Source organism: Antechinus flavipes, chromosome 4 (genome assembly GCF_016432865.1).
Source record: "Antechinus flavipes isolate AdamAnt ecotype Samford, QLD, Australia chromosome 4, AdamAnt_v2, whole genome shotgun sequence".
NCBI classification, from domain to species: Eukaryota; Metazoa; Chordata; class Mammalia; order Dasyuromorphia; family Dasyuridae; genus Antechinus; species Antechinus flavipes.
Genome location: NC_067401.1, coordinates 171478819 through 171497963, shown reverse-complemented (window position 1 = coordinate 171497963; position 19145 = coordinate 171478819). Strand labels below are relative to the sequence as shown.

At 35.9% G+C, this 19145-nt stretch overlaps 1 protein-coding gene across 6 annotated transcripts in view; it reads right to left on the bottom strand.

Annotated features, from left to right (window-relative positions):
* The window catches only part of TMC6 (transmembrane channel like 6), a 52585-nt gene that overhangs the window by 9529 nt on the left and 23911 nt on the right, over window positions 1-19145 (bottom strand). For 5 of the 6 annotated variants that reach the window (XM_051995498.1, XM_051995494.1, XM_051995495.1 and 2 more), the window contains 8 exons: window positions 16868-16973; window positions 16574-16670; window positions 9211-9471; window positions 7026-7216; window positions 6056-6200; window positions 3070-3225; window positions 1935-2107; window positions 1748-1829 (listed from right to left, as the gene is read on the bottom strand). In XM_051995498.1, the coding sequence (XP_051851458.1) occupies window positions 1748-1829; window positions 1935-2107; window positions 3070-3225; window positions 6056-6200; window positions 7026-7216; window positions 9211-9471; window positions 16574-16670; window positions 16868-16973 (1211 nt within the window). The remainder of the gene's footprint in view (window positions 1-1747; window positions 1830-1934; window positions 2108-3069; window positions 3226-6055; window positions 6201-7025; window positions 7217-9210; window positions 9472-16573; window positions 16671-16867; window positions 16974-19145) is intronic. The other variant, XM_051995499.1, reaches the window with a different exon arrangement.

Genomic DNA, 19145 nt, shown 5'->3' with positions numbered 1-19145 from the left:
ACAAAGACGAATTTGGGGGGGGAATGTGAGAAAACTGGGACACTAATACATTGTTGGTGGAACTGTGAACACATCCAGCCATTCTGAAGAGCAATTTGGAACTATGTTCAAAATGTTATCAAACTGTGCATACCCTTTGACCCAACAGTGTTTCTACTGAGCTTATATCCCAAAGACATCTTAAAGGAGGGAAAGGGACCCAAATGTGCAAAAATGTTGTGGCAGCCCTATTTGTAGTGGCAAGAAACAAAATGCAAGAAAACAACAAAAGAGAGAGTAAGAAAGTTATGTTGTGATCCACATTCAGTTCACAGTCCTCTCTCTAGGTGTAGTTAGCTCCCTTCATCACAAGATGGCATCAGTCATCTTATTGTTGGAAAGAGTCACATCCATCAGAATTGATCATCACATAATCTTGATGTTGCCATGTCCAATGATCTCCTGGTTCTACTCATTTCACTTAGCATCAGTTCATGTAAATCTCTCTAGACCTTTCTGAAATCACCTTGCTGATCATTTCTTATAGAACAATAATATTCCATAACATTCATATACCATAACTTATTCAGCCATTCTCCAGCTGACAAGCATCCACTTGCCACTACAAAAAGGGCTGCCACAAACATTTTTGCACATGTGGGTCCCTTTCCCTCCTTTAAGAAAGTCTTTGGGATATAAGCTCAGTAGAAACACTGTTGGGTCAAAGGGTATGCACAGTGTGACAGCCCTTTGGGCACTGTTCCATATTATTCTCTAGAATGGTTGGATTAGTTCATAACTTCAGTGTCCTAGTTTTCCCACATCCCCTTCAATATTTATCATTATTTTTACCTGTCATCTTAGCCAATTTGTTTTTCTCCATTTCTTACAGAGAAGAAAACAAGCTCACAATTGGGACCAAATCCAGTCCTCCTGACTTCTAGACTTTCCAACTGCCTCTGTCGTCTCAGAGCCATAAATATTTTGCTTGTCTCCATGTCAATAAGCCTAATTCTTTTTGAAAATTTTTTTTGGAAAGGAGGGAGGGAAAAAAGGAGTTGTGGTGCAAAATATTCTAAATAGGGTCTTAAAATGTTTTAAATGTTCTAACAGGGGTCTTAATCAATATCCTTTATGATGTCCACTATAGTCAATTCAATTCAGCAAACAAGAAGTGCCTGTGTATAAAGCATAACATGCAAACATACCTCTCAGCTTCTAGAAATGTTGAATATTGAACATAAATTATTGAATTAAAATACTGAATATAAGAAATGATGTGCTTAATGATTTTAGAAAATCTTTCCATGGAAAGACTAACATGAAATAATGAAGAGCAAAATGAAGAGAACCAAGTGAATATTATATACTGTAATAGCAATATTGTGTTAAGAAGCACTTTAAACAAATAAGTTATTTTGACTATTATAAATACCTAAATTAACTATAAAAGATAAATGAAAAAAGATGCTATCTGCATCCAGAGAAAGAACTGATAGATAGAAGTGTGGATAGAATAATTCTACATATATTTGTGTCTAATTTTAGCCATCTTGGGGGGGAGAGAAAAAAGAAATCTGTGTGTTAATTTTATTGTACATTTGAAAGGAATAGCAAGTTGTATATAGTAGATGTGCAGTTTCGTGTGCAATCATCTTTTTTATTGTACCTTGTTATGGAAATGCTTGCTTTATTCCACAAATTAAAAATAAAATTTAATAACAAAAAAAATAAAATTAAAAAGAAATGTTTTTCTTAGCATACTTACCTGGTCTTCTAGCGATCTAACTTTACGACCCATCCAGCGGTAACAGAGAAGTCCCAAAATAACCATCTTGAGAATCAGGTTCCTGAGAAAAGAGAATGAGTGAAGAATGCTGGAGCAGATGCAGGCAGGCAGGCAAATCAATCAGGTCCCCAAAGAATGGCATTGGGAGAACAGAACCCTGCCCTACCTGCAAATAGCCACATAGACCTCCAAAACAGGAGAATCATGCTGCTCACAGATGGCTAGGACATTGTAGAAATAGGGAACCACCAAGTTGATGATGCAGACTATGAGGGGAAGAATCAGCAGACGGGCTTCCCGGAGCTTCTCACTAATCCTCTCAGTCCTAATCTCATGGTTCTGTGGGTGAAATGATAAGGGAACATGCTCACTCACATAGAGAAGGTAAGGTTCAGGCTAACTCTGTGGCAGGTTAGGCATATTTCTGGCACAGTAAATCACTAGGCTGAGCTTTGGAGAGGAGAATACATTGAGGTAAAAAGTCTACAGGGTTGGGGAAGGATCAAAAGTTGAGACAGGTACTCAGGATTCTATTTTCCTTTCAAAAAACATTTGCAAAATCAAAAGATATTACCCAAACATATTTCATTATTCCTCTGAAGTCACGACTAGACAATGTATATGTCAACATTTTTTATAATTTTATTATTTTTATAACTCGTTCTCTTTGATTTTTTACTTTAGTGTTCATCAATTTTTAAAATTAATTTTATTCTGAATTTAAATACTCTAGAGCATTTTCATATTTTTATGTATGTATATATATTTATACATATTACATATATATTGTGTATATATGTATTACATATGTTATATGTATATCACAAAATTAAAAAGGCATACATGGAAAAAAAATCTGCAAGCCATGGACTAATTACCCAAAATTTGATTGAAAGACTTAAGGCATAAGTAGGAAATAATAAGGGAAGAGAAAAACAGAAAATAATAATAAAACAGTTATCCTGTGCTTAAAGGTTTGCAAAGTACTTGACAAATCTCAGAGGAGACTAAAATAAAGAATGGAAGAGAGAGAGGGAAAAGAAAGCGCTGAGGTACACAGAGAAGTAGAAGAATACTAACAATGCCTTGGGTAATCATTAGGAGCTGATGCTGGGCCCACAGTTCCAGGTTCAAGCACCCAGAGCAGAGGACAATTGAAGATATGAAATGGAAGGAACCCGAAAAGGAGGAGGAAATCCTGGAAATGGAGGTTCTCTCAAGCAGTCCAGATAGGTCCAGCCCTCACTCCCAGCCCCATACCCCTTCCGAGAATCAATGTAACCCAAAATTGGAGGACTCACTTCATGCATGAACTCTGAAAATGAGTAGACAGCAATGGCACAACCCAGGACAGAACCTAGGGACAGCAGCCATACCAGAAATAGCACTGTCATCTGTCTCAGTCTCCCACACATACTTCTTGGGTGTTGCTTCAGCTGCCACTCAGCCAAAAGCTCCTGCCAGAAGGAACACAGGTCAGTCGGTGCCTAGGACCATAGCAAGGACCCAGAAAATCAATGTCTGTGTAGAAGTCAAAGAAAGTATAGTGAGGGAGAGCTGGGAACATATAAAGTACATAAGTCATTCTAGGTCATACCTGGTGGGTAGCATCCCTTAAGGACTGACCTTCTTACAACTACTGCTTTAGTCCTGGCTCTATATCCCTTAACCCTGGAAGGTTCCTAAAGTATCTCATAGCTTTTCTTCTTGACTTCAAAGCCAAAAGCATTGTGTTTTACACGATTTCCCCACAATAACCTTGAGAGATATATATTACAATTATTACCCCCACTTTATGGAAGAAAAGGTTAGATAGATTCTTAGAGGTTAGATAATTGTTCGAAGTTATGATATGTGAATGTAATGGAATATTATTGTTCTATAAGAAATGATAAGTAGATAATTTCAGAAAGCCTGGAAAGGCTTGCATGAACCGAGGCTAAAGGAAGTGAGTAGAAGCAAGAGAACATTGTACAAAGCAACAAGATTATGTGATGATCAACTGTAATGGACTTGGCTCTTTTCAACAGTGACATGATTCAAGTTAATTTCACTAGACTTGTGATAGAGCCATTTATATCCAGAGTGAACTACAGAGACTGAATGTATCAAAGCATAGTATTTTCACCTTTTTTGTTGTTGTTGGTAAAGCTTGTTTTTTTTTTCCTCATGTTTTTTTTTTCTTCATCTTTTGATCTAATTTTTCTTCTGCAGCATGATAAATATGGAAATATGTTTAGAAGAATTGCATTTTTAACCTATATTGGATTGTTTGCTGCCTATGGGAAGGGGTGGGAAGGAGAGAGAAACATTTGGAACACAAGATTTTGCAAAAGTGAATGTTGAAAACTATCTTTGCATGTATTTGGAAAAATAAAAAGCTATTTAAAATAGTAATTTTTAAAATCCCTCTACCACTTCACCTCCAACTCTCAATTCTTCATACTATGTATTTCTCAAGAAGCCAAAGATGGGGAGTAGGGTTTGGGGGAAAATATCGATATGGAGAGAGAATCTGGGTTCAGCTCCTGACTGTCTGATGACCTTAAGCAAATCATGTAACCATCCGTGCTATGGTCCCTTCATAAAATAAAATGAGGGTTGGACACAATGGAATTCCAGCTCTTCTAGCTCTATGATCCTGTTATTCCCCAACAAAGTTTTTCCTCTCTAATTAACTTCATAACTCCAATTAACTCATTCTACAAGGGTTAATTACTTAATTACATGCCCATCTCTTGGAAAGCCTTTCTTCCTCTTTTTCTTCAATTAGTGTTAAAAAGTCCCTATATCTTTCCCAACAGATAGGAACAAGAATGAATGTAAACTACTAACAATCATTTGAGAGAATGTTGCCAATTAATAATGAGAAATATTCACAAACAACTGAGATTTCACCTCATATCAATGAGGTTGAAAAAAATAATGAAAGTTGAAAACAGTACATGATGGAGGAGCCATGAGAAAAAACATAAAAATGCTTTGTAGATGTAGAGTTGTGAATTGGTCCAATCATTCTAGAAATAATTTGAAATCATACTTAAGATTGAATGTGAAAATTTTGTTTGCTTGCTTTTTTTTCCCCTCTTTTTTACCCTTTTTGATTTGATTTTTTTGTGCAGCATGACAAATGTGGAAATATGTATAGAAGACTTGCACATTTAAACTATATTAGATTATATGCTATCTAGAAGAGAGGATAAAGGGAAGAGAAAGAGAAAAATCTGCAATACAAGGTTTTGCAAAGGTGAATATTGAAAGTTATCATTGCATATATTTTAAAAATAAAAAGCTATTTTTAAAAAAAGAAAAAAATCACACCCAAAAGTCACTAAACTAAAACTAAAATATCTTAAGGATATACCCCCAAGTAGGTGAAAGACAGAGAGAAAGATTTCTTGTCTTATTTAAAATAAATATATCTATATCTTTATAATAGATTAGTTCACCTTTGAATTTACACAAATTAGTGATTTGGTTACTCTTTTGTGTTTGATACCTTTATTTCTGAGTATATTAATCTCCTCTTTTCAGACCAGGAAATCATAAGTTGGGGGTTTTTGTTTTGTTTTATTTTTTGCAAATCATAATTTGTAACAAAAAAAGAAGAGAGGAATTTTAATTTTTGTCAAAAGGAATTTGACAAAACTAACCAACACATCAGTCTAGACTGATGATAAATGAAACTTTCCAAATTCGTATAAGTACCTCACTTTTACAAAGAAGGGAGAGAGGAGCATCTCAATTATACTCCCACTCTATCTTTAGGAAGCCATTTCAAGAGCTCTAAACTAACGTCCATTCCTCTGTGTTTATCTTTGGACTCTTATGCCTATGTTGTGCCATCTCTTTAACTAGCTTGGAAGGTCCCAGAAGGCCAAGCAAGATCTTGTTTTGTATCCTTCCCACAGTGCTCAGTACTAAAAAGGACTTCCAACTGTTAGAGCTGACTGAATGATCCAGCTAAAATTACCTAGCATGCAGAATTCTTGCCAGCAGGAACCTTCAGGATAAGTGGAGACACCCCTGCTTAATGCCTCAAGCAGCCCACACTGGGGAAACCAGCATAAATGCATTTAGGTTTCATACACTGGAAGATCTGCCCAGAAATTTAATTAAGCTTGTTGTCTGTAAGCCTAAAACTTCCTGTCTAATTTTAGATATCAGATCACAGGCAGAGGCTGAAAGTTATTTGGGTTGGTGAGTTGTGGGATGGGATGTGTGTGTGTGCAGGAATGTATATAGCATGAGAAATGATCGATCCCACCAATCTCTGGCCCCATTCACCTTCAACTGTGTCCTAATGTTATCATGTTGTAGGCGGGAAGCCCATTTTTGGGTGACATTGTAGTCCCAAGAGCAGAAGACGGTGATGGCGTGGATTCCAAGGGTACTGCCCACCCGATAGCTCTTCCCAAAGGAACGAGACATGCTAGGGAGAGGAGATTCACATGAGTCAGAGTGAGGAGAGGCAAGGGAGGCAAAAGAATAGTAAGGGATTAAGTGGGGAAAGTTCTGATCTATCTTCATAAAGAACTAGCTGTCTTGTGGGAAGAGAATTAGATGCTTCCCCTTGGCTCCAGAAGATAAAACTATAAGGAACAGGTAAATATTACTGAGGGAGGCTTATGATTGGTATAAGGAAAGATTTCCTAACAATTAGAACTGGACAGCTATGGGGTGCAGCAGATAGAGCACCAGCTTTTGAGTCAGGAGGACCTGAGCTCAAATCTGGCCTCAGAACTTATGTTCTGTGTCACACTGGGCAAGAAAACCCCAACTGTTTAAAAAAAAAAAACTATTTAAAAATTAAATATATTTCCCTAGAAGTCATAGGTTCTCCTGTCCCAGAAGTCTTCAAGTAAAATCTGTTTGTTATTCAGTTATTTTCAATCGTGTCCAACTCTACAACACAAGGGATCTTCTTGGGCAGAGATACTGGAAACTGAGATATATAGGGTTACATGACTTGCTAGGGTCACACAGCTAGTGAGAGATTTATCTTCAAGCCTGGCACTCTCTCCACTATGCCACCTAACTACCAAGTAAAATCTAAAGAATACTATTATGTTTTCACTTCTTTCCACTTCTTACATTCTATAATTGTGTCAAAAGTGGGGAAAGGGTTAACAAAGTGCAACAGGAGAGAAGACAATTTTGGGGTAAATAGGAGGAAAGTGAAGGGAGAGTAGAAAGAACAAGATACCGGATGGGGAGAGAATGGGTCCATGCAGAAGCAGAAAGGGTCTCTCCTTACCTGTATACCAGAGTGATGCAGGTGATAAAGAAGGAAAAGCCAATGGTAAAGAGGTAGGCCAGGGGCATATTATATGGCAGATGGACTGCATTTGCAGGACAGTGGTCACTGCTCTGATGGGAGGAGCATGGCTGATTCAAGGTGAAGTTGCTGTAGTAGCCGTAGTACATCACTGTGTGGGTGAATGGGCCCTACAAAGGTGGAAGTAAAACAGCTCGAGAGGAAAATTGTAGACCCTCCCCTGCCCAATTCCACCTATCCCACCCACAACCAAACTGAGTGGGGAAACAGGAGAAGGAAAAGGCAATGGCAGGCAAGAATACAGAGCTGAGGGGGAAATTAAAAAGGAAAGATCCATATACCTGGGCCAAAAGTAAGGCCACTAATGACTACAAAAAAGAGGAAACAGAATCCTAAGGGTTCAGGGTGGGTGGGTAGCTCAGGAATCATGTAGCTCAGCTCTATCCAAAACAGAAATTCCTTCAATAACATCCTGGACAACCTCCCTATAATGACCATTCTTCTTTTAAATAATTGCTTATTGTTACAAAAAAGTCCTTTGTTATGAGCTGGGATTTATCTAACTGTCACATCTAGTCCTACCTTCTGAGAATATGCAGGAAGATATGGATCCTTCACTAATACATTGTTGGTGGAGTTGTGAACTGATCCATCCATTCTAGAGAGCAATTTGAAAGTATGCCCAAAGGACCATCAAACTGTGCATACCCATTGATCCAGCAATGTTTCTACAGGGCTTATTTCCCAAAGAGATAAAAAAAAAAAAGGGGGGGGGAAGGACCCACATGTGCAAAAATGTTCATGGCAGCCCTTTTTATAGTGGCAAGAAACTGGAAACTGAGTGGATGATCATCAAATGGAGAGTGGCTGAATAAATTATGGCATATGAATGTTATGGAATATTATTGTTCTATAAGAAACAACCAGCAGGATGATTTCAGAGAGGCCTGGAGAGACTTACATGAACTGATGCTAAGTGAAGTGAGTAGAACCAGGAGATCACTGTACACAACAAGGTTAAATGAAGATCAGTTCTGATGGATGTGGCTCTTTTCAACAATGAGATGATTCAGACCAGTTCCAATGATCTTGTGATGAAGAGAGCCATCTACATTCAGAGAAAGGACTGTGGGAACTGAGTATGGGTCACAACATAACATTATCACTCTTTTTGTTGTTTCCTTGCATTTTGTTTTCTTTCTCATTTTTTCCTTTTTGATCTGATTTTTCTTGTGTAGTAAGATAATTGTATTATTTATTTATTACATATTTATGTATACATATATTGGACTTAACTTATTTTAACATGTTTAATATATAGGATTATTTGCCATCTAGAGGAGGGTGGGGAAAAGGAAAAAGAATTTGGAACACAAGGATTTACAAAGGTCAATGTTTGAAAAATTATCCATGCATATGTTTTGAAAATAAAAAGCTTTGATAAAAAAAATTTAAAAAGAAAAAAAAAGAAAAGAAAAAACTTCAATTAAAAAAAAATTCTGACAACATACAAGTACTCACAAATGGTCTTTGAAAAGTTGGAAGTGGTATTGTAATAAAAGGTATCCACAAATAAAACAAAAGAAAAAGTTTTAATAAAAATTAATTAATTGGAAGATTAAAAAAATTTGATCCTTGATCTAATTCAAATGTCAAGGTTAAGAATCCTTAATCATTCCTGAAACCTCTTCTCCAAGCCAAGCAGTTCTTTCTAAAAAATCCTCATATAGCACATTTCTAAGTCCTCTCACCATCCTGGTTGGCCCTCCGGTGCATAGCATCTTGCTAGGATGCCAATAATGCAGCATGTAGAACATAAGAAAGCTCTCCAGATATAGTCTGACTATTGGTACTTTGTCTTTGTCCTAGACACTCTGAATCTATTACATCATATATCATACTCTATAGCTATCATGTCATATGACCATGACTAAATAAATACATTAATGAGCTTGCAATTTACAAAAAGATATTTTTGCATATGTACTATTTCCTAAACACATTAAATCCAAATCCAATATCTTATTTCCATTTGCAAGGGGATAAAGAGAGAATAAAAAGCACTTGAATGGAAAGGAAAAGATGCCTCTTATACATAGCCCAGTAGGTACATGGGGAAAGGAAAGGCTTTCTTGCTCGTAGGTACAAGAGAACCCGTACTCACTCCTCCAGTGAAGAGCTCCAGGCCTGTGAATGACTGGAAGATAGAGGACTCTGAAGTGGGGGGGAAGGCCACCTGCACGGCCACAATGAAAGGCAGCAGGAGGAGGAGGAGCAGGATGTTGAAGGAGACTAAGGTCTTCAAGAAAAGGAAGTAGGAGAGCACACTCGAGCCAAACTGTCCACTGATTTGCTTTAGGGAGTAACGCCAGGGCTTCAGAGCATATAGACCAGAGAGAAGACCATACCACAAGCTGCGGAAAGCCTATGGGACCAAGAATAATGTTATTAATAGTAATAATAATTTGTTACTGCTTCAAGGTTTGCAAAGTGCTTTAAAAATGTGATCTTTCTTGATCCTCCCACCAACCCTGGGAGATAGATATTATTATCCTCATTTTACAGAATAGGAAACTGAGGTAGACAGGATAAATTACTCTTCTAAGGTCACTCTGGAGTAAAAGTTTGAGGATGAATTTGAACCTGATTCCAGGATACCACTAGGTGGGGCACCTCTAGATCTACAATAGGAAAACAGGTTAAGGAAAATCCATTTTAAGGAGTACTGAGGGCAGAGATATCTTGGGGAAAAGGTCAGACTCAGACTCAGAAGACTAGAGTTCTAGGCCTAGTCCCATTATATACTGACTTGCTGTTACTCTCTTAAATACTCAGGGCTATAGCCGTCTTATTTAAAACAGAGATTTATCACTGTGTTTCCTTTCTAAAGGGCTTTGAAAAGGCATAAATTGTCCTAGACTCTCTCAAAGAAAGAGATGGTACAAGGTGAAGGAGGCCATTGGGACTGTTTTTGTCATAGAAAACTAACTAGGCCCAGGTGGAGCCACAGGTGACCAAAGGCTCCAACATAGCATCAGTGAAAAGCTGCATTTTTCTATTTAGAATTGCTAGTATGGGAAGCAAAACCTACTCATCTGAGCTCTTCCAAATTCCTCTCTAAACACTTTAAAAATGATGTCTCAAAACAAATTCTAGAGTGCAAGAACCAACAAAAAGATCAGGGTGAAAGAACTTTCCAGATCAAGACACTTACCCAGGATAAGGAGCATTACAAGGAGTGGGGACCCTGGTCACAGTCTCAGGACAGAAAAGAATTATTTGTGGTTGTTCACAAACCACAGCACATGCCCTTCCTTACATTCAATAAAGGGCCATAGAAACATAGATTAAAAATTAATTTTAAACTAAATAATCATGTCCTAAAGAATGAAGGATCAAAGAAGAAATCACAGGAACAATAAATAATTTGATTAAAGAAAATCACAATGATGAGACAACATCCTAAATTTACTGAGTGCAGCCAAAGCAGTAATTAGGAGAAAACATATATTTATATTGAATTTATATTTATTATTGTATCTTATTATTATATATTTATCAATAAAATAGATTATTTTTTAAATATAGGAAGAAAAACAAATTTTAAAATCCCCAATTAAATATCAAATTAGAAAAACTGAAAATCAAAGGAAAGATTAATAAAATTTGAAGTCAGAAACCCGTTGAATTAAAAAATAAAACTAAGAGATAGTTTTATGAAGACAAAAAGAAATACAGATAAATTGTTGGTTAATTTGATTTCAAAAAAGGAGGACAACTAAATAACCAAGATTAAAAATGAAAAAGGTGAATTCACCACCAATGAAGATTAAATTAAAGTAATTATTGGGAGCTATTTTGCCCAATCATGTACCAATAAATCTAACAATCAAAATAAATTAAATAAATACTTACAAAACAAAAATAATTTCCCAGATTAACAGAAGAGGAAATAGAATATTTAAATAATTCTATCTTAGAAAAAGAAATTGAATGAGCATTAATGAGTCCCCCAAGAAAAAATACCCAGGAACAGATGAACTCACAAATGAATTCTACCAAACATTTTTTTAAAAGTAATTATAATACTATGCAAACTAGTGGGGGCAATAGGCAAACAAAGGAGGTCTTCTAAATTTTCTTTTAACACAAATATGGTGCTGGAAAAGCAAAACCTAGAAGAGCAAAAACAGAGAAAGAAAACATTGATGCAAAATTTTTAAATAGAATTCTAGCAGGGAGATTATGATAATGTATCATTATACCAGGAATGCAGGTTTGATTTTAATAGTAGGAAAACTATCAGATATTGATCATATCAATAACAAAACCAAAAGAAATTATTTTATTATCTTAATAAATGCAGAAAAAAGCTTTTGACAAAATATAACACTCATTCTTATGAAAAACACTAGAAAGCATAGGAATAAATAGAACTTTGAAAAAATGATAAGTAATATCTAATTTAAAATCATAAGCAAACATTATCTGTATTTGGAAATAAGCTAGAAGCCTTCCCAATGAAATAAGGGTAAAGTAAAGATAACTCTTTTCACCAGTTATTCAAAATCATCCTAGAAATGCTAACTATAACAGCAAAAGAAGAAAAAGAAATTAAAGTAGGCAATAAGGAAATAAAACTCTTTGCAAATGATATGATGGCATACTTAAAGAGTTAAAGAATCCTAGAGAATCAACCAAAAAAAAATTACGTGAAATAACAACTTCAGCAAAGTTTCAGGAAAGCCATAAATCATCAGCATTGTACATATAATCAATAAAATCCAGCAGGAAGAGAGAGAAAAAAAAATTCCATTTAAAATAACTGTAGACAATTCAAAGTACTTGGAAGTTTACCTGCCCAGACAAACCATTAAGAACACAGTTACAAAGCACTTTTCACAAAAATAAAGTCAAATCTCACCAAATGGAAAAATATTAATTGCTCAAGCCAATATAATAAAAATGACAATTCTTCCTAAAATCAATTTACTTACTCAATGCTATACCAATTAAACTACCAAAAAATAGTTTATAGAACTAGAAAAAATAGAGAATCAATAAAAAACATTGTAAAGAAAAGTGGCCCAATAATACCAGATTTCAAACTGTATTACAAAGCGTTAATCATGAAAACATTCTGACACTGGCTAAGAAAAAGAATAGTGGATCAGTGGAATAAATTAGGGATACAATACGCAGAAGGTGCTACACTCTATAAGCAAAGCAGAATTTGAATTAGCTTAGAAAAAATGTGAGATACACAAAGAGAATCTGTCCCAAATGTTCATAGGGACTATTTGTGTTTGACCCGTGGCAAAGCATTTCAAGCTCATACAGGTCTGATCAGCCACAGTCAGACAAACTGTAACTCAACTCTAACAGTGATGTCATTTTGGCACTCTCCAAGAATGAAAGACAACAACCAACCAATCAATGATTAATCTAGTCTTGGATAAACACACAGATCCAAACTTTTGGGACAAGAAGTTACTATTTGATAAAAATTGTTGAAAAAAATGGAAAGCAGTTTGGCAGAAAGTAGGTAGAGACCAGCATCTCACACTATATATCCAAAAAAAATCAAAATAGATATGTGATTTAGAGATAAAGAATATCATAAGCAAATTAGGGGAACATGGAATATTCATCAGAATATACAAAAGAAATTATGTATCAAATGATCAAATGAGATAATGAGCATTACAGGGTGAAAATGGATACTTTTTATTACATTAAATTGCAAAGGGTTACACAGCCAAGATTAGAAGGAAAGGAGGAAACTGGGGAGAAAACTTTATAGCAAGTTTCTCTGATAAAGGCCTCAGATTTCTAATGTTAAAAGAATGGAGTCAAATTTGTAAAAATATGAGCTAAAATAACAACCAGTTGTTAATCAAAGGATATGAATAGGCAATTTTCAGAAAAAGAAAGCAAAGCTCATATTTTTTTTAAATGCTATAAATCACTGTTGATCAGAGAAATGAAAATTAGAACAACTTTGAGGTAGCACCTATCATCTTAGCTAATATGACAGAAAAGGAAAATGACAAATATTAGAGAGATTATTGACAAACTGGGATACTAAAGCACTGTTGCTGTAGCTGTGAGATATTTGAACCATTCGGGAAAGCGATTTGAACTATACCCAAAAGGCTATAAAACTATGCATATTCTTTGACTCAGAATACCCCTACCAAGTCTGTATCCCAAAGAGTTTAAAAAAAAAAAAAAAAAAAAAAAAAAAAAGACGTATGTGGACCTGTATGTATAAACTACTTATATCAGCTCTTTTCTGATTGCAAAGAATTGGAAATTGAAGAAATGCTCTTCAATTGGGGAAGAGATGAACAAGTTGTGATATATGATTGTGATGAAATACTATTGTGCTATAAGAAATGGTGAACAGGGGCAGCTAGGTGGTGCTGTAGATAGAATACCAGCCCTGAAGTTAGGAGGATCTGAATTCAAATCTGACCTCAAACACTTAACACTTCCTAGCTGTGTGACCTTGGGCAAGTCATTTAACCCCAAATGGGAAGGAAGGAAGGAAGAAAAGAAGGAAGAAAGGAAGGGAGAAAAAGAGGGAGGGAGGGAAGAAGGAAGGAAGAAAGGGAGAAAAAGAGGGAGGGAGGGAAAAAGGAAGGAAGGAAGGAAGGAGGGAAGGAAGGAAAGAAGGAAGGAAAGAAGAAATGAACAGGCTGCTTTCAGAAAAACCTGGGAAGACTTACATGAACTACTAAAAAGTGAAGTAAGGAGAACCAAGAAAACATTGTACACAATAACACTATAGAAGGGTCAACTGTGAATGACTTAACTGTTCTTAGAAATACAATGACTAAAGGCAGCTAGGTAGCGCAGTGGATAGAGCACCAACTCTAAAATAAAGAAGAACTGAGTTCAAATCTGGTCTCAGACACTTAACACTTCCCAGCTGTGTGACCCTGGTCAAGTCACTTAGCCCCAATTACCTCAGCTAAAAAAAAAAAAGAAACACAAGACAATTCCTGAAAGACTTATGATGAAAAATAGTATCCATCTTCAGAGAAAGAATTGATGAAGTCTGAATGGAGATCAAAGCATACATTTTTTGAACTTTATTATTTTTCTTGGTCTTTTTTTTTGGGGGGTGTCTGTGTTTTCTTGCATAACATGACTAATATAGAAATGTTTTGCATGTTTGTGTATAACATTGCCTTCTCAATGATGGAGGAAGCAAGGGAGGGAGAGAATTTGGAATTCAAAATTTTTTCAAACAAATGTTTAAAATTGTTTTTATATAAAATTAAAGAAAAAATAAAATTGATTTTTTTAAAAAATGCTATTCACTTCCAGAGAAAATAACTGATAGCATCTTAATTCAAAATTTGAATGTACTTAAAAAAAATTTTTTTTATTCTTCTTGAGTTTTTGATCTGTATTTTCTTTTGCTACATGACTAATATGGAAAAGTTTTACATAATTACATTTGTATAATCTATATTAAATTGCTGGCTTTCTCTTTTTTGTTTCTTTTAGAATTTTATTTTTCAAATTATATGTAAAGAGAGGTTTCAACATTCATTTTTAAAAGATTTTGATTTCCAAATTTCTTCTCCATTCCTCCCTTACCTCCTACTTCCCTAAAACAGCAAAATTTCTGGGAAGGGGTTCAAGGGTGGGGAGCTAAGCAGAAGAGGAACTCAAAATATTAAATTACATATGCATTTAATTAAATATTTAAAATATTAAATACACTTAACTTTAAAATATTAAACTTAACTAAATAAATATTCCTAAATATTTGGAACCCACAATATTTTTTAAAAACCAAAAAACTAATATTAAAAAAAAAAACTCTTTACATCCCATCTTTTTCCAGACTTCTTATACTTGACTACCTTCTCAGTACTCTACAATCTAGCTATTTGATCTACTTGTACTTCCTCCTAAGCCCCCATGTCCAATCTATCTTTGCACTTTTGTACTGTTCCCTCCTCCCTGAATGTACTCCCTCTTTACCTCTACATGTTTCCCTGGCTTCCTGAAAAACTAATTTTAAATACCATCTTTTGCAGAGAGTCTTTCCTGTTTCCCCAAGTTGCTAATGACTTTCTCATTCAGGTTACCTTCATTTCCTCTGTATATAACTTAGAAGGACCTAGTTATTTTGTATATTGTTTCTCATATAGAATGTGATGTCTTAGAGGCATAGCCTTGGACCATATTTTTCCCTTTTTCTGCCTTAGAACTTAACTTAGTACTTGGCACATAGTAAATACTTAAGTAAATGCTTGTTGACAGACTAACAGATGTGACTGCAAAAATAAAAATAAATAAAAAAGAATTATTAGCACTCAGATAACAAGAATCATTTCCATTCCATATAACATCCATTTATTATGGATGAAGTTGAATAATAGTAACCCACAAATATATAACCCTTAGGGTTTACCAAAGTTGCCTCCCCTACACACGCTAGTGAGACTGAAATAGAATTATCAAGTATTTTATTTCATAGATGAGAAAATTGAGGCTTGGAGAACTTGCGTAACTTATCCAAGATTACATATACCTAATATTCAAACCTAGATCTTCTGATTGCTATTTATTTCTTTTCTCTTTTTTTGAAAAGTAGCATATTTCAGTCAGTATTCAGAAAATATCAGTTCTTTCTCAGGGGGTAGATGGTATGTATTTTGGGATCTTAGATCCCAAAATGTCTTAGATCATTTTATTGCTGAGAAGAGCTACGTCATTCAGTTGACTACTGTATATTATTGCATTTACTGTGCACAATGTTCTCCTGGCTCTGCTCACTTCACTTTTCATCAGTTCATATAAATTTTTCCAGGTTTTTCTGAAATCATCCTGCTTATGATTTCTTACAGCATGATAGTATTCTATCATAGTCATATACCACAGCTTGCTTAGCCATTCCTTAAATGATGGGCATCCTTCCAATTTCTAATTCTTAACTACCACAAAAATAACTGATACACACACACACACACACACACACACACACACACACACACACACATACATATTGCTAAGGAAAAATTGAGGTTAATGACTCATCAACGTCACACAGCTAGGAAATATTAAGTGTCTGAGCCCAGATTTGAACTCAGGTCCTCCTAACTTCAGGGCTAGTTTTCTATCCACTGTGCTATCTAGTTGTCCCTTATATATATTCTTGTACAAAGAAATCCTTTTTCCTTTTTTTCTATTTGATCTAGCAGTGGTATTATTGGACCAAAGGGTATACGCAGTTTTACAGCCCATTATAATTTCAAATTGCTCTCCAGAATTATTGGATCAGTTCACAACTCCATCAACAATGCATTAGTGTCCCAGTTTTCCCACATTTCCTCCAACATTTATCATTTTCTTTTTTCTTTGGCCATATTAGCCAATTCTGATTGGTTTTCCACTGACTCTTCCTCTCCCTTTTGTTCCCCCCTCAAAAGCCCAGGAACAAGATATGCTTTGATCAGACACAAAAAGAGAAAGTAAAGGTAAGAGAAAGAAGAAAACACACTTACTATGATACAGTGATACTTGAGGTGACTACAGCAGTACAACTGGATCTGGCTGACTTGATAGTATCTCTGTCTTCCTCTACGAATATAGACATCCTGTCTTAAAAGCAGAAGACCATCAGTACTTCAAAGCAGGAATGGAACTAAGGATGGAAACTATTTCTTCCAGTTGGGTAGCCCCATCCCTGTTCAGTGAATCACTCTCATATTCCTGGGAATTCTCCCCTCCAGAGTGACTAGGAAAGGAGAGTAAATGAAGCAATCGGGTCCAAGATGGGGTCAGGAGAGCATACTAACCGGAGGCAGCGTTTCTCAGTCAGGCTCAGGGGCATATTCTGCAGCATGTGGTTCCTCTGGGTTATTGTCAGGCCCTGCAGTTCCTCCACCAACAAACTTCGCTTCTCTGTTAAGGAGGAAGGCACTGAGAGTGGAACTCAGCTCAGAGAACTTGATTAGTCAATCACATCTCCTACCCTTTACCACATGGAGCAGCAAACGGACCCTTATTTCTTAAGCCTATCTCACTGATCTGGGGCAAAACTGAGGGAAATGTCTGGGCTGAACCTAAGAGTAAACCATGGACCTCCCAGGTTCTTCAAAAAGAGATGTTGAAAAGCCCAGGAAAGAGTATGAAGTAAAGGGGATTATATTCAAATTTCTTTTTTTATAAGAAAAATCAGATCAAAAATGGGAGGGGGGGGAGGAATGAGAAAGAAAAATAAAAGCAAGCAAACAACTATAAAAAAGATGAAAATACTATGTTGTGATTCACATTCAATTCTCATGGTCCTCTATCTGGGTGCAGGTGGTTCTCTCCACTCAAGTCTCTTGGAATTGGCCTGAATCACCTCATTATTTGAAAAGAGCCATGTCCATCAGAGTGATTACATTCAAATTTCTTTCTTTCTTTTTTTTTTTTTCCTGAGACAATCGGGGTTAAGTGACTTGCCCAGAGTCACACAGCTAGGAAGTGTTAAGTATCTGAGACCAGATTTGAACTCAGGTCCTCCTGACTTCAGGATTGGTGCACTGCACCACCTACCTCCCCCAATTACATTCAAATTTCAAAGAGGAATGGGTCATCCAATAGGGTTAGGTACTAATAGTGGAAACAATTCAAATCAATTAACTATTTCAATAAGTTTTATTATTGAATTATTATTTATTATTATCATTATAATAATTTATATTATTATATAATTTATGTTGTGATAATTTATATTATTTATAATTGGTATTAATGTTTAATTTCTAACTTTTCTCCCTGACTCAAGTTTTTCTCTACTTTTGCACTGTCCTCTACAACCACCAAAGTCCTATTGTAAACTGTAGGTCTGATAATGTCACCCTTTCTTCCTTTCTCAACTCAATAAGCTACAATGGTTTACTATATCCTCCAGGACCAAATAGGGAGTCTTTTGCCTTGCATTTACAACCCTTTATATCTTGACCCCTTCCTGTCTTTATAGTCTTTTTTTAAATATTCCATTCTTTCTACAATCCAACTTTGCTGTTGTTCAGTTGTTTCAGTAGTGACCCCATGTGAGATTTTTCATGGCAAAAATATTAGAATGGTTTGCCATTTCCTTCTCCAACTATTTGACAGATAAAGAACTGAGGCAAACAGAGTTAAATGACTTACCTAGAGTCACACAACTAGTGTCTGAGAACTCAGGAAGATGAGTTCAGGCCCAATTCTCTATCTACTGATAATCCAATTGCCATGCACTAATTACTATTCCTCACACAAGACATCTGGAATCTGTTGACCTGGCCTCCTGTTTCTTTTCACACGTAAGGTTACCTTCCAATCACTCTCTATATATAACTTGTATTTGGCAGCTGGGTACCATGTGCTGGGCCTGGGATCAGGAAAACCTTATTTCAAATCCAGCCTTAGATAGTTATTAGTTGTATAACCCTCTGCAGGTCACTTGACCTCTGTTTAACCTCAGTTTCCTCATCTGTAAAATGGGAACAATAACTGCCTCTACTTCCCAATATTGTTGTGAAGATTAAATGAGATAACTGTAAAGGGTAAGACACAGTAAACGCTATATAAATGTTAGCAATTATTATCATATGGGGCAGCTAAATAGCACAGTGGATAGGATAGAGTCAGAAAGAGTCCAAATCTGGTCTCAGACACCTGCTAGCTGTGTGATTCTGGTTAAGTCACTTCACTAGATTTGCCTCAGTTTCTTTTTCTGTAAAATGAGCTGGAGAAATAAATAAAGTGACAACCAAAGTGTATATAGGTAGTCTTCAAATTAAAATGCAAGTTTCTTAAGAGCAGGGACTATGGATAACAAATAGGGAGGGGAAAAGAGATCTGAGAAACATATTTCCATACTCTCTTCTAAAACAAAAGAAGTTAGAGGATTGTTTCCAAAAAAGGACAGAATCCAGAAAGGAGGAACTGGGGGAATGTTTGCTAGAAAACCCTAAAGGCAAAAGCTTGAGAAAGGTGGGGTGAAGGAGAAACCAGATTTCTAGGGGGCAGAGCCCATGAAGATGTGATGAGATCATCTTAGCAGGTGGCTACTGCAACACCAAACAGAGTGGGCTATCCCTC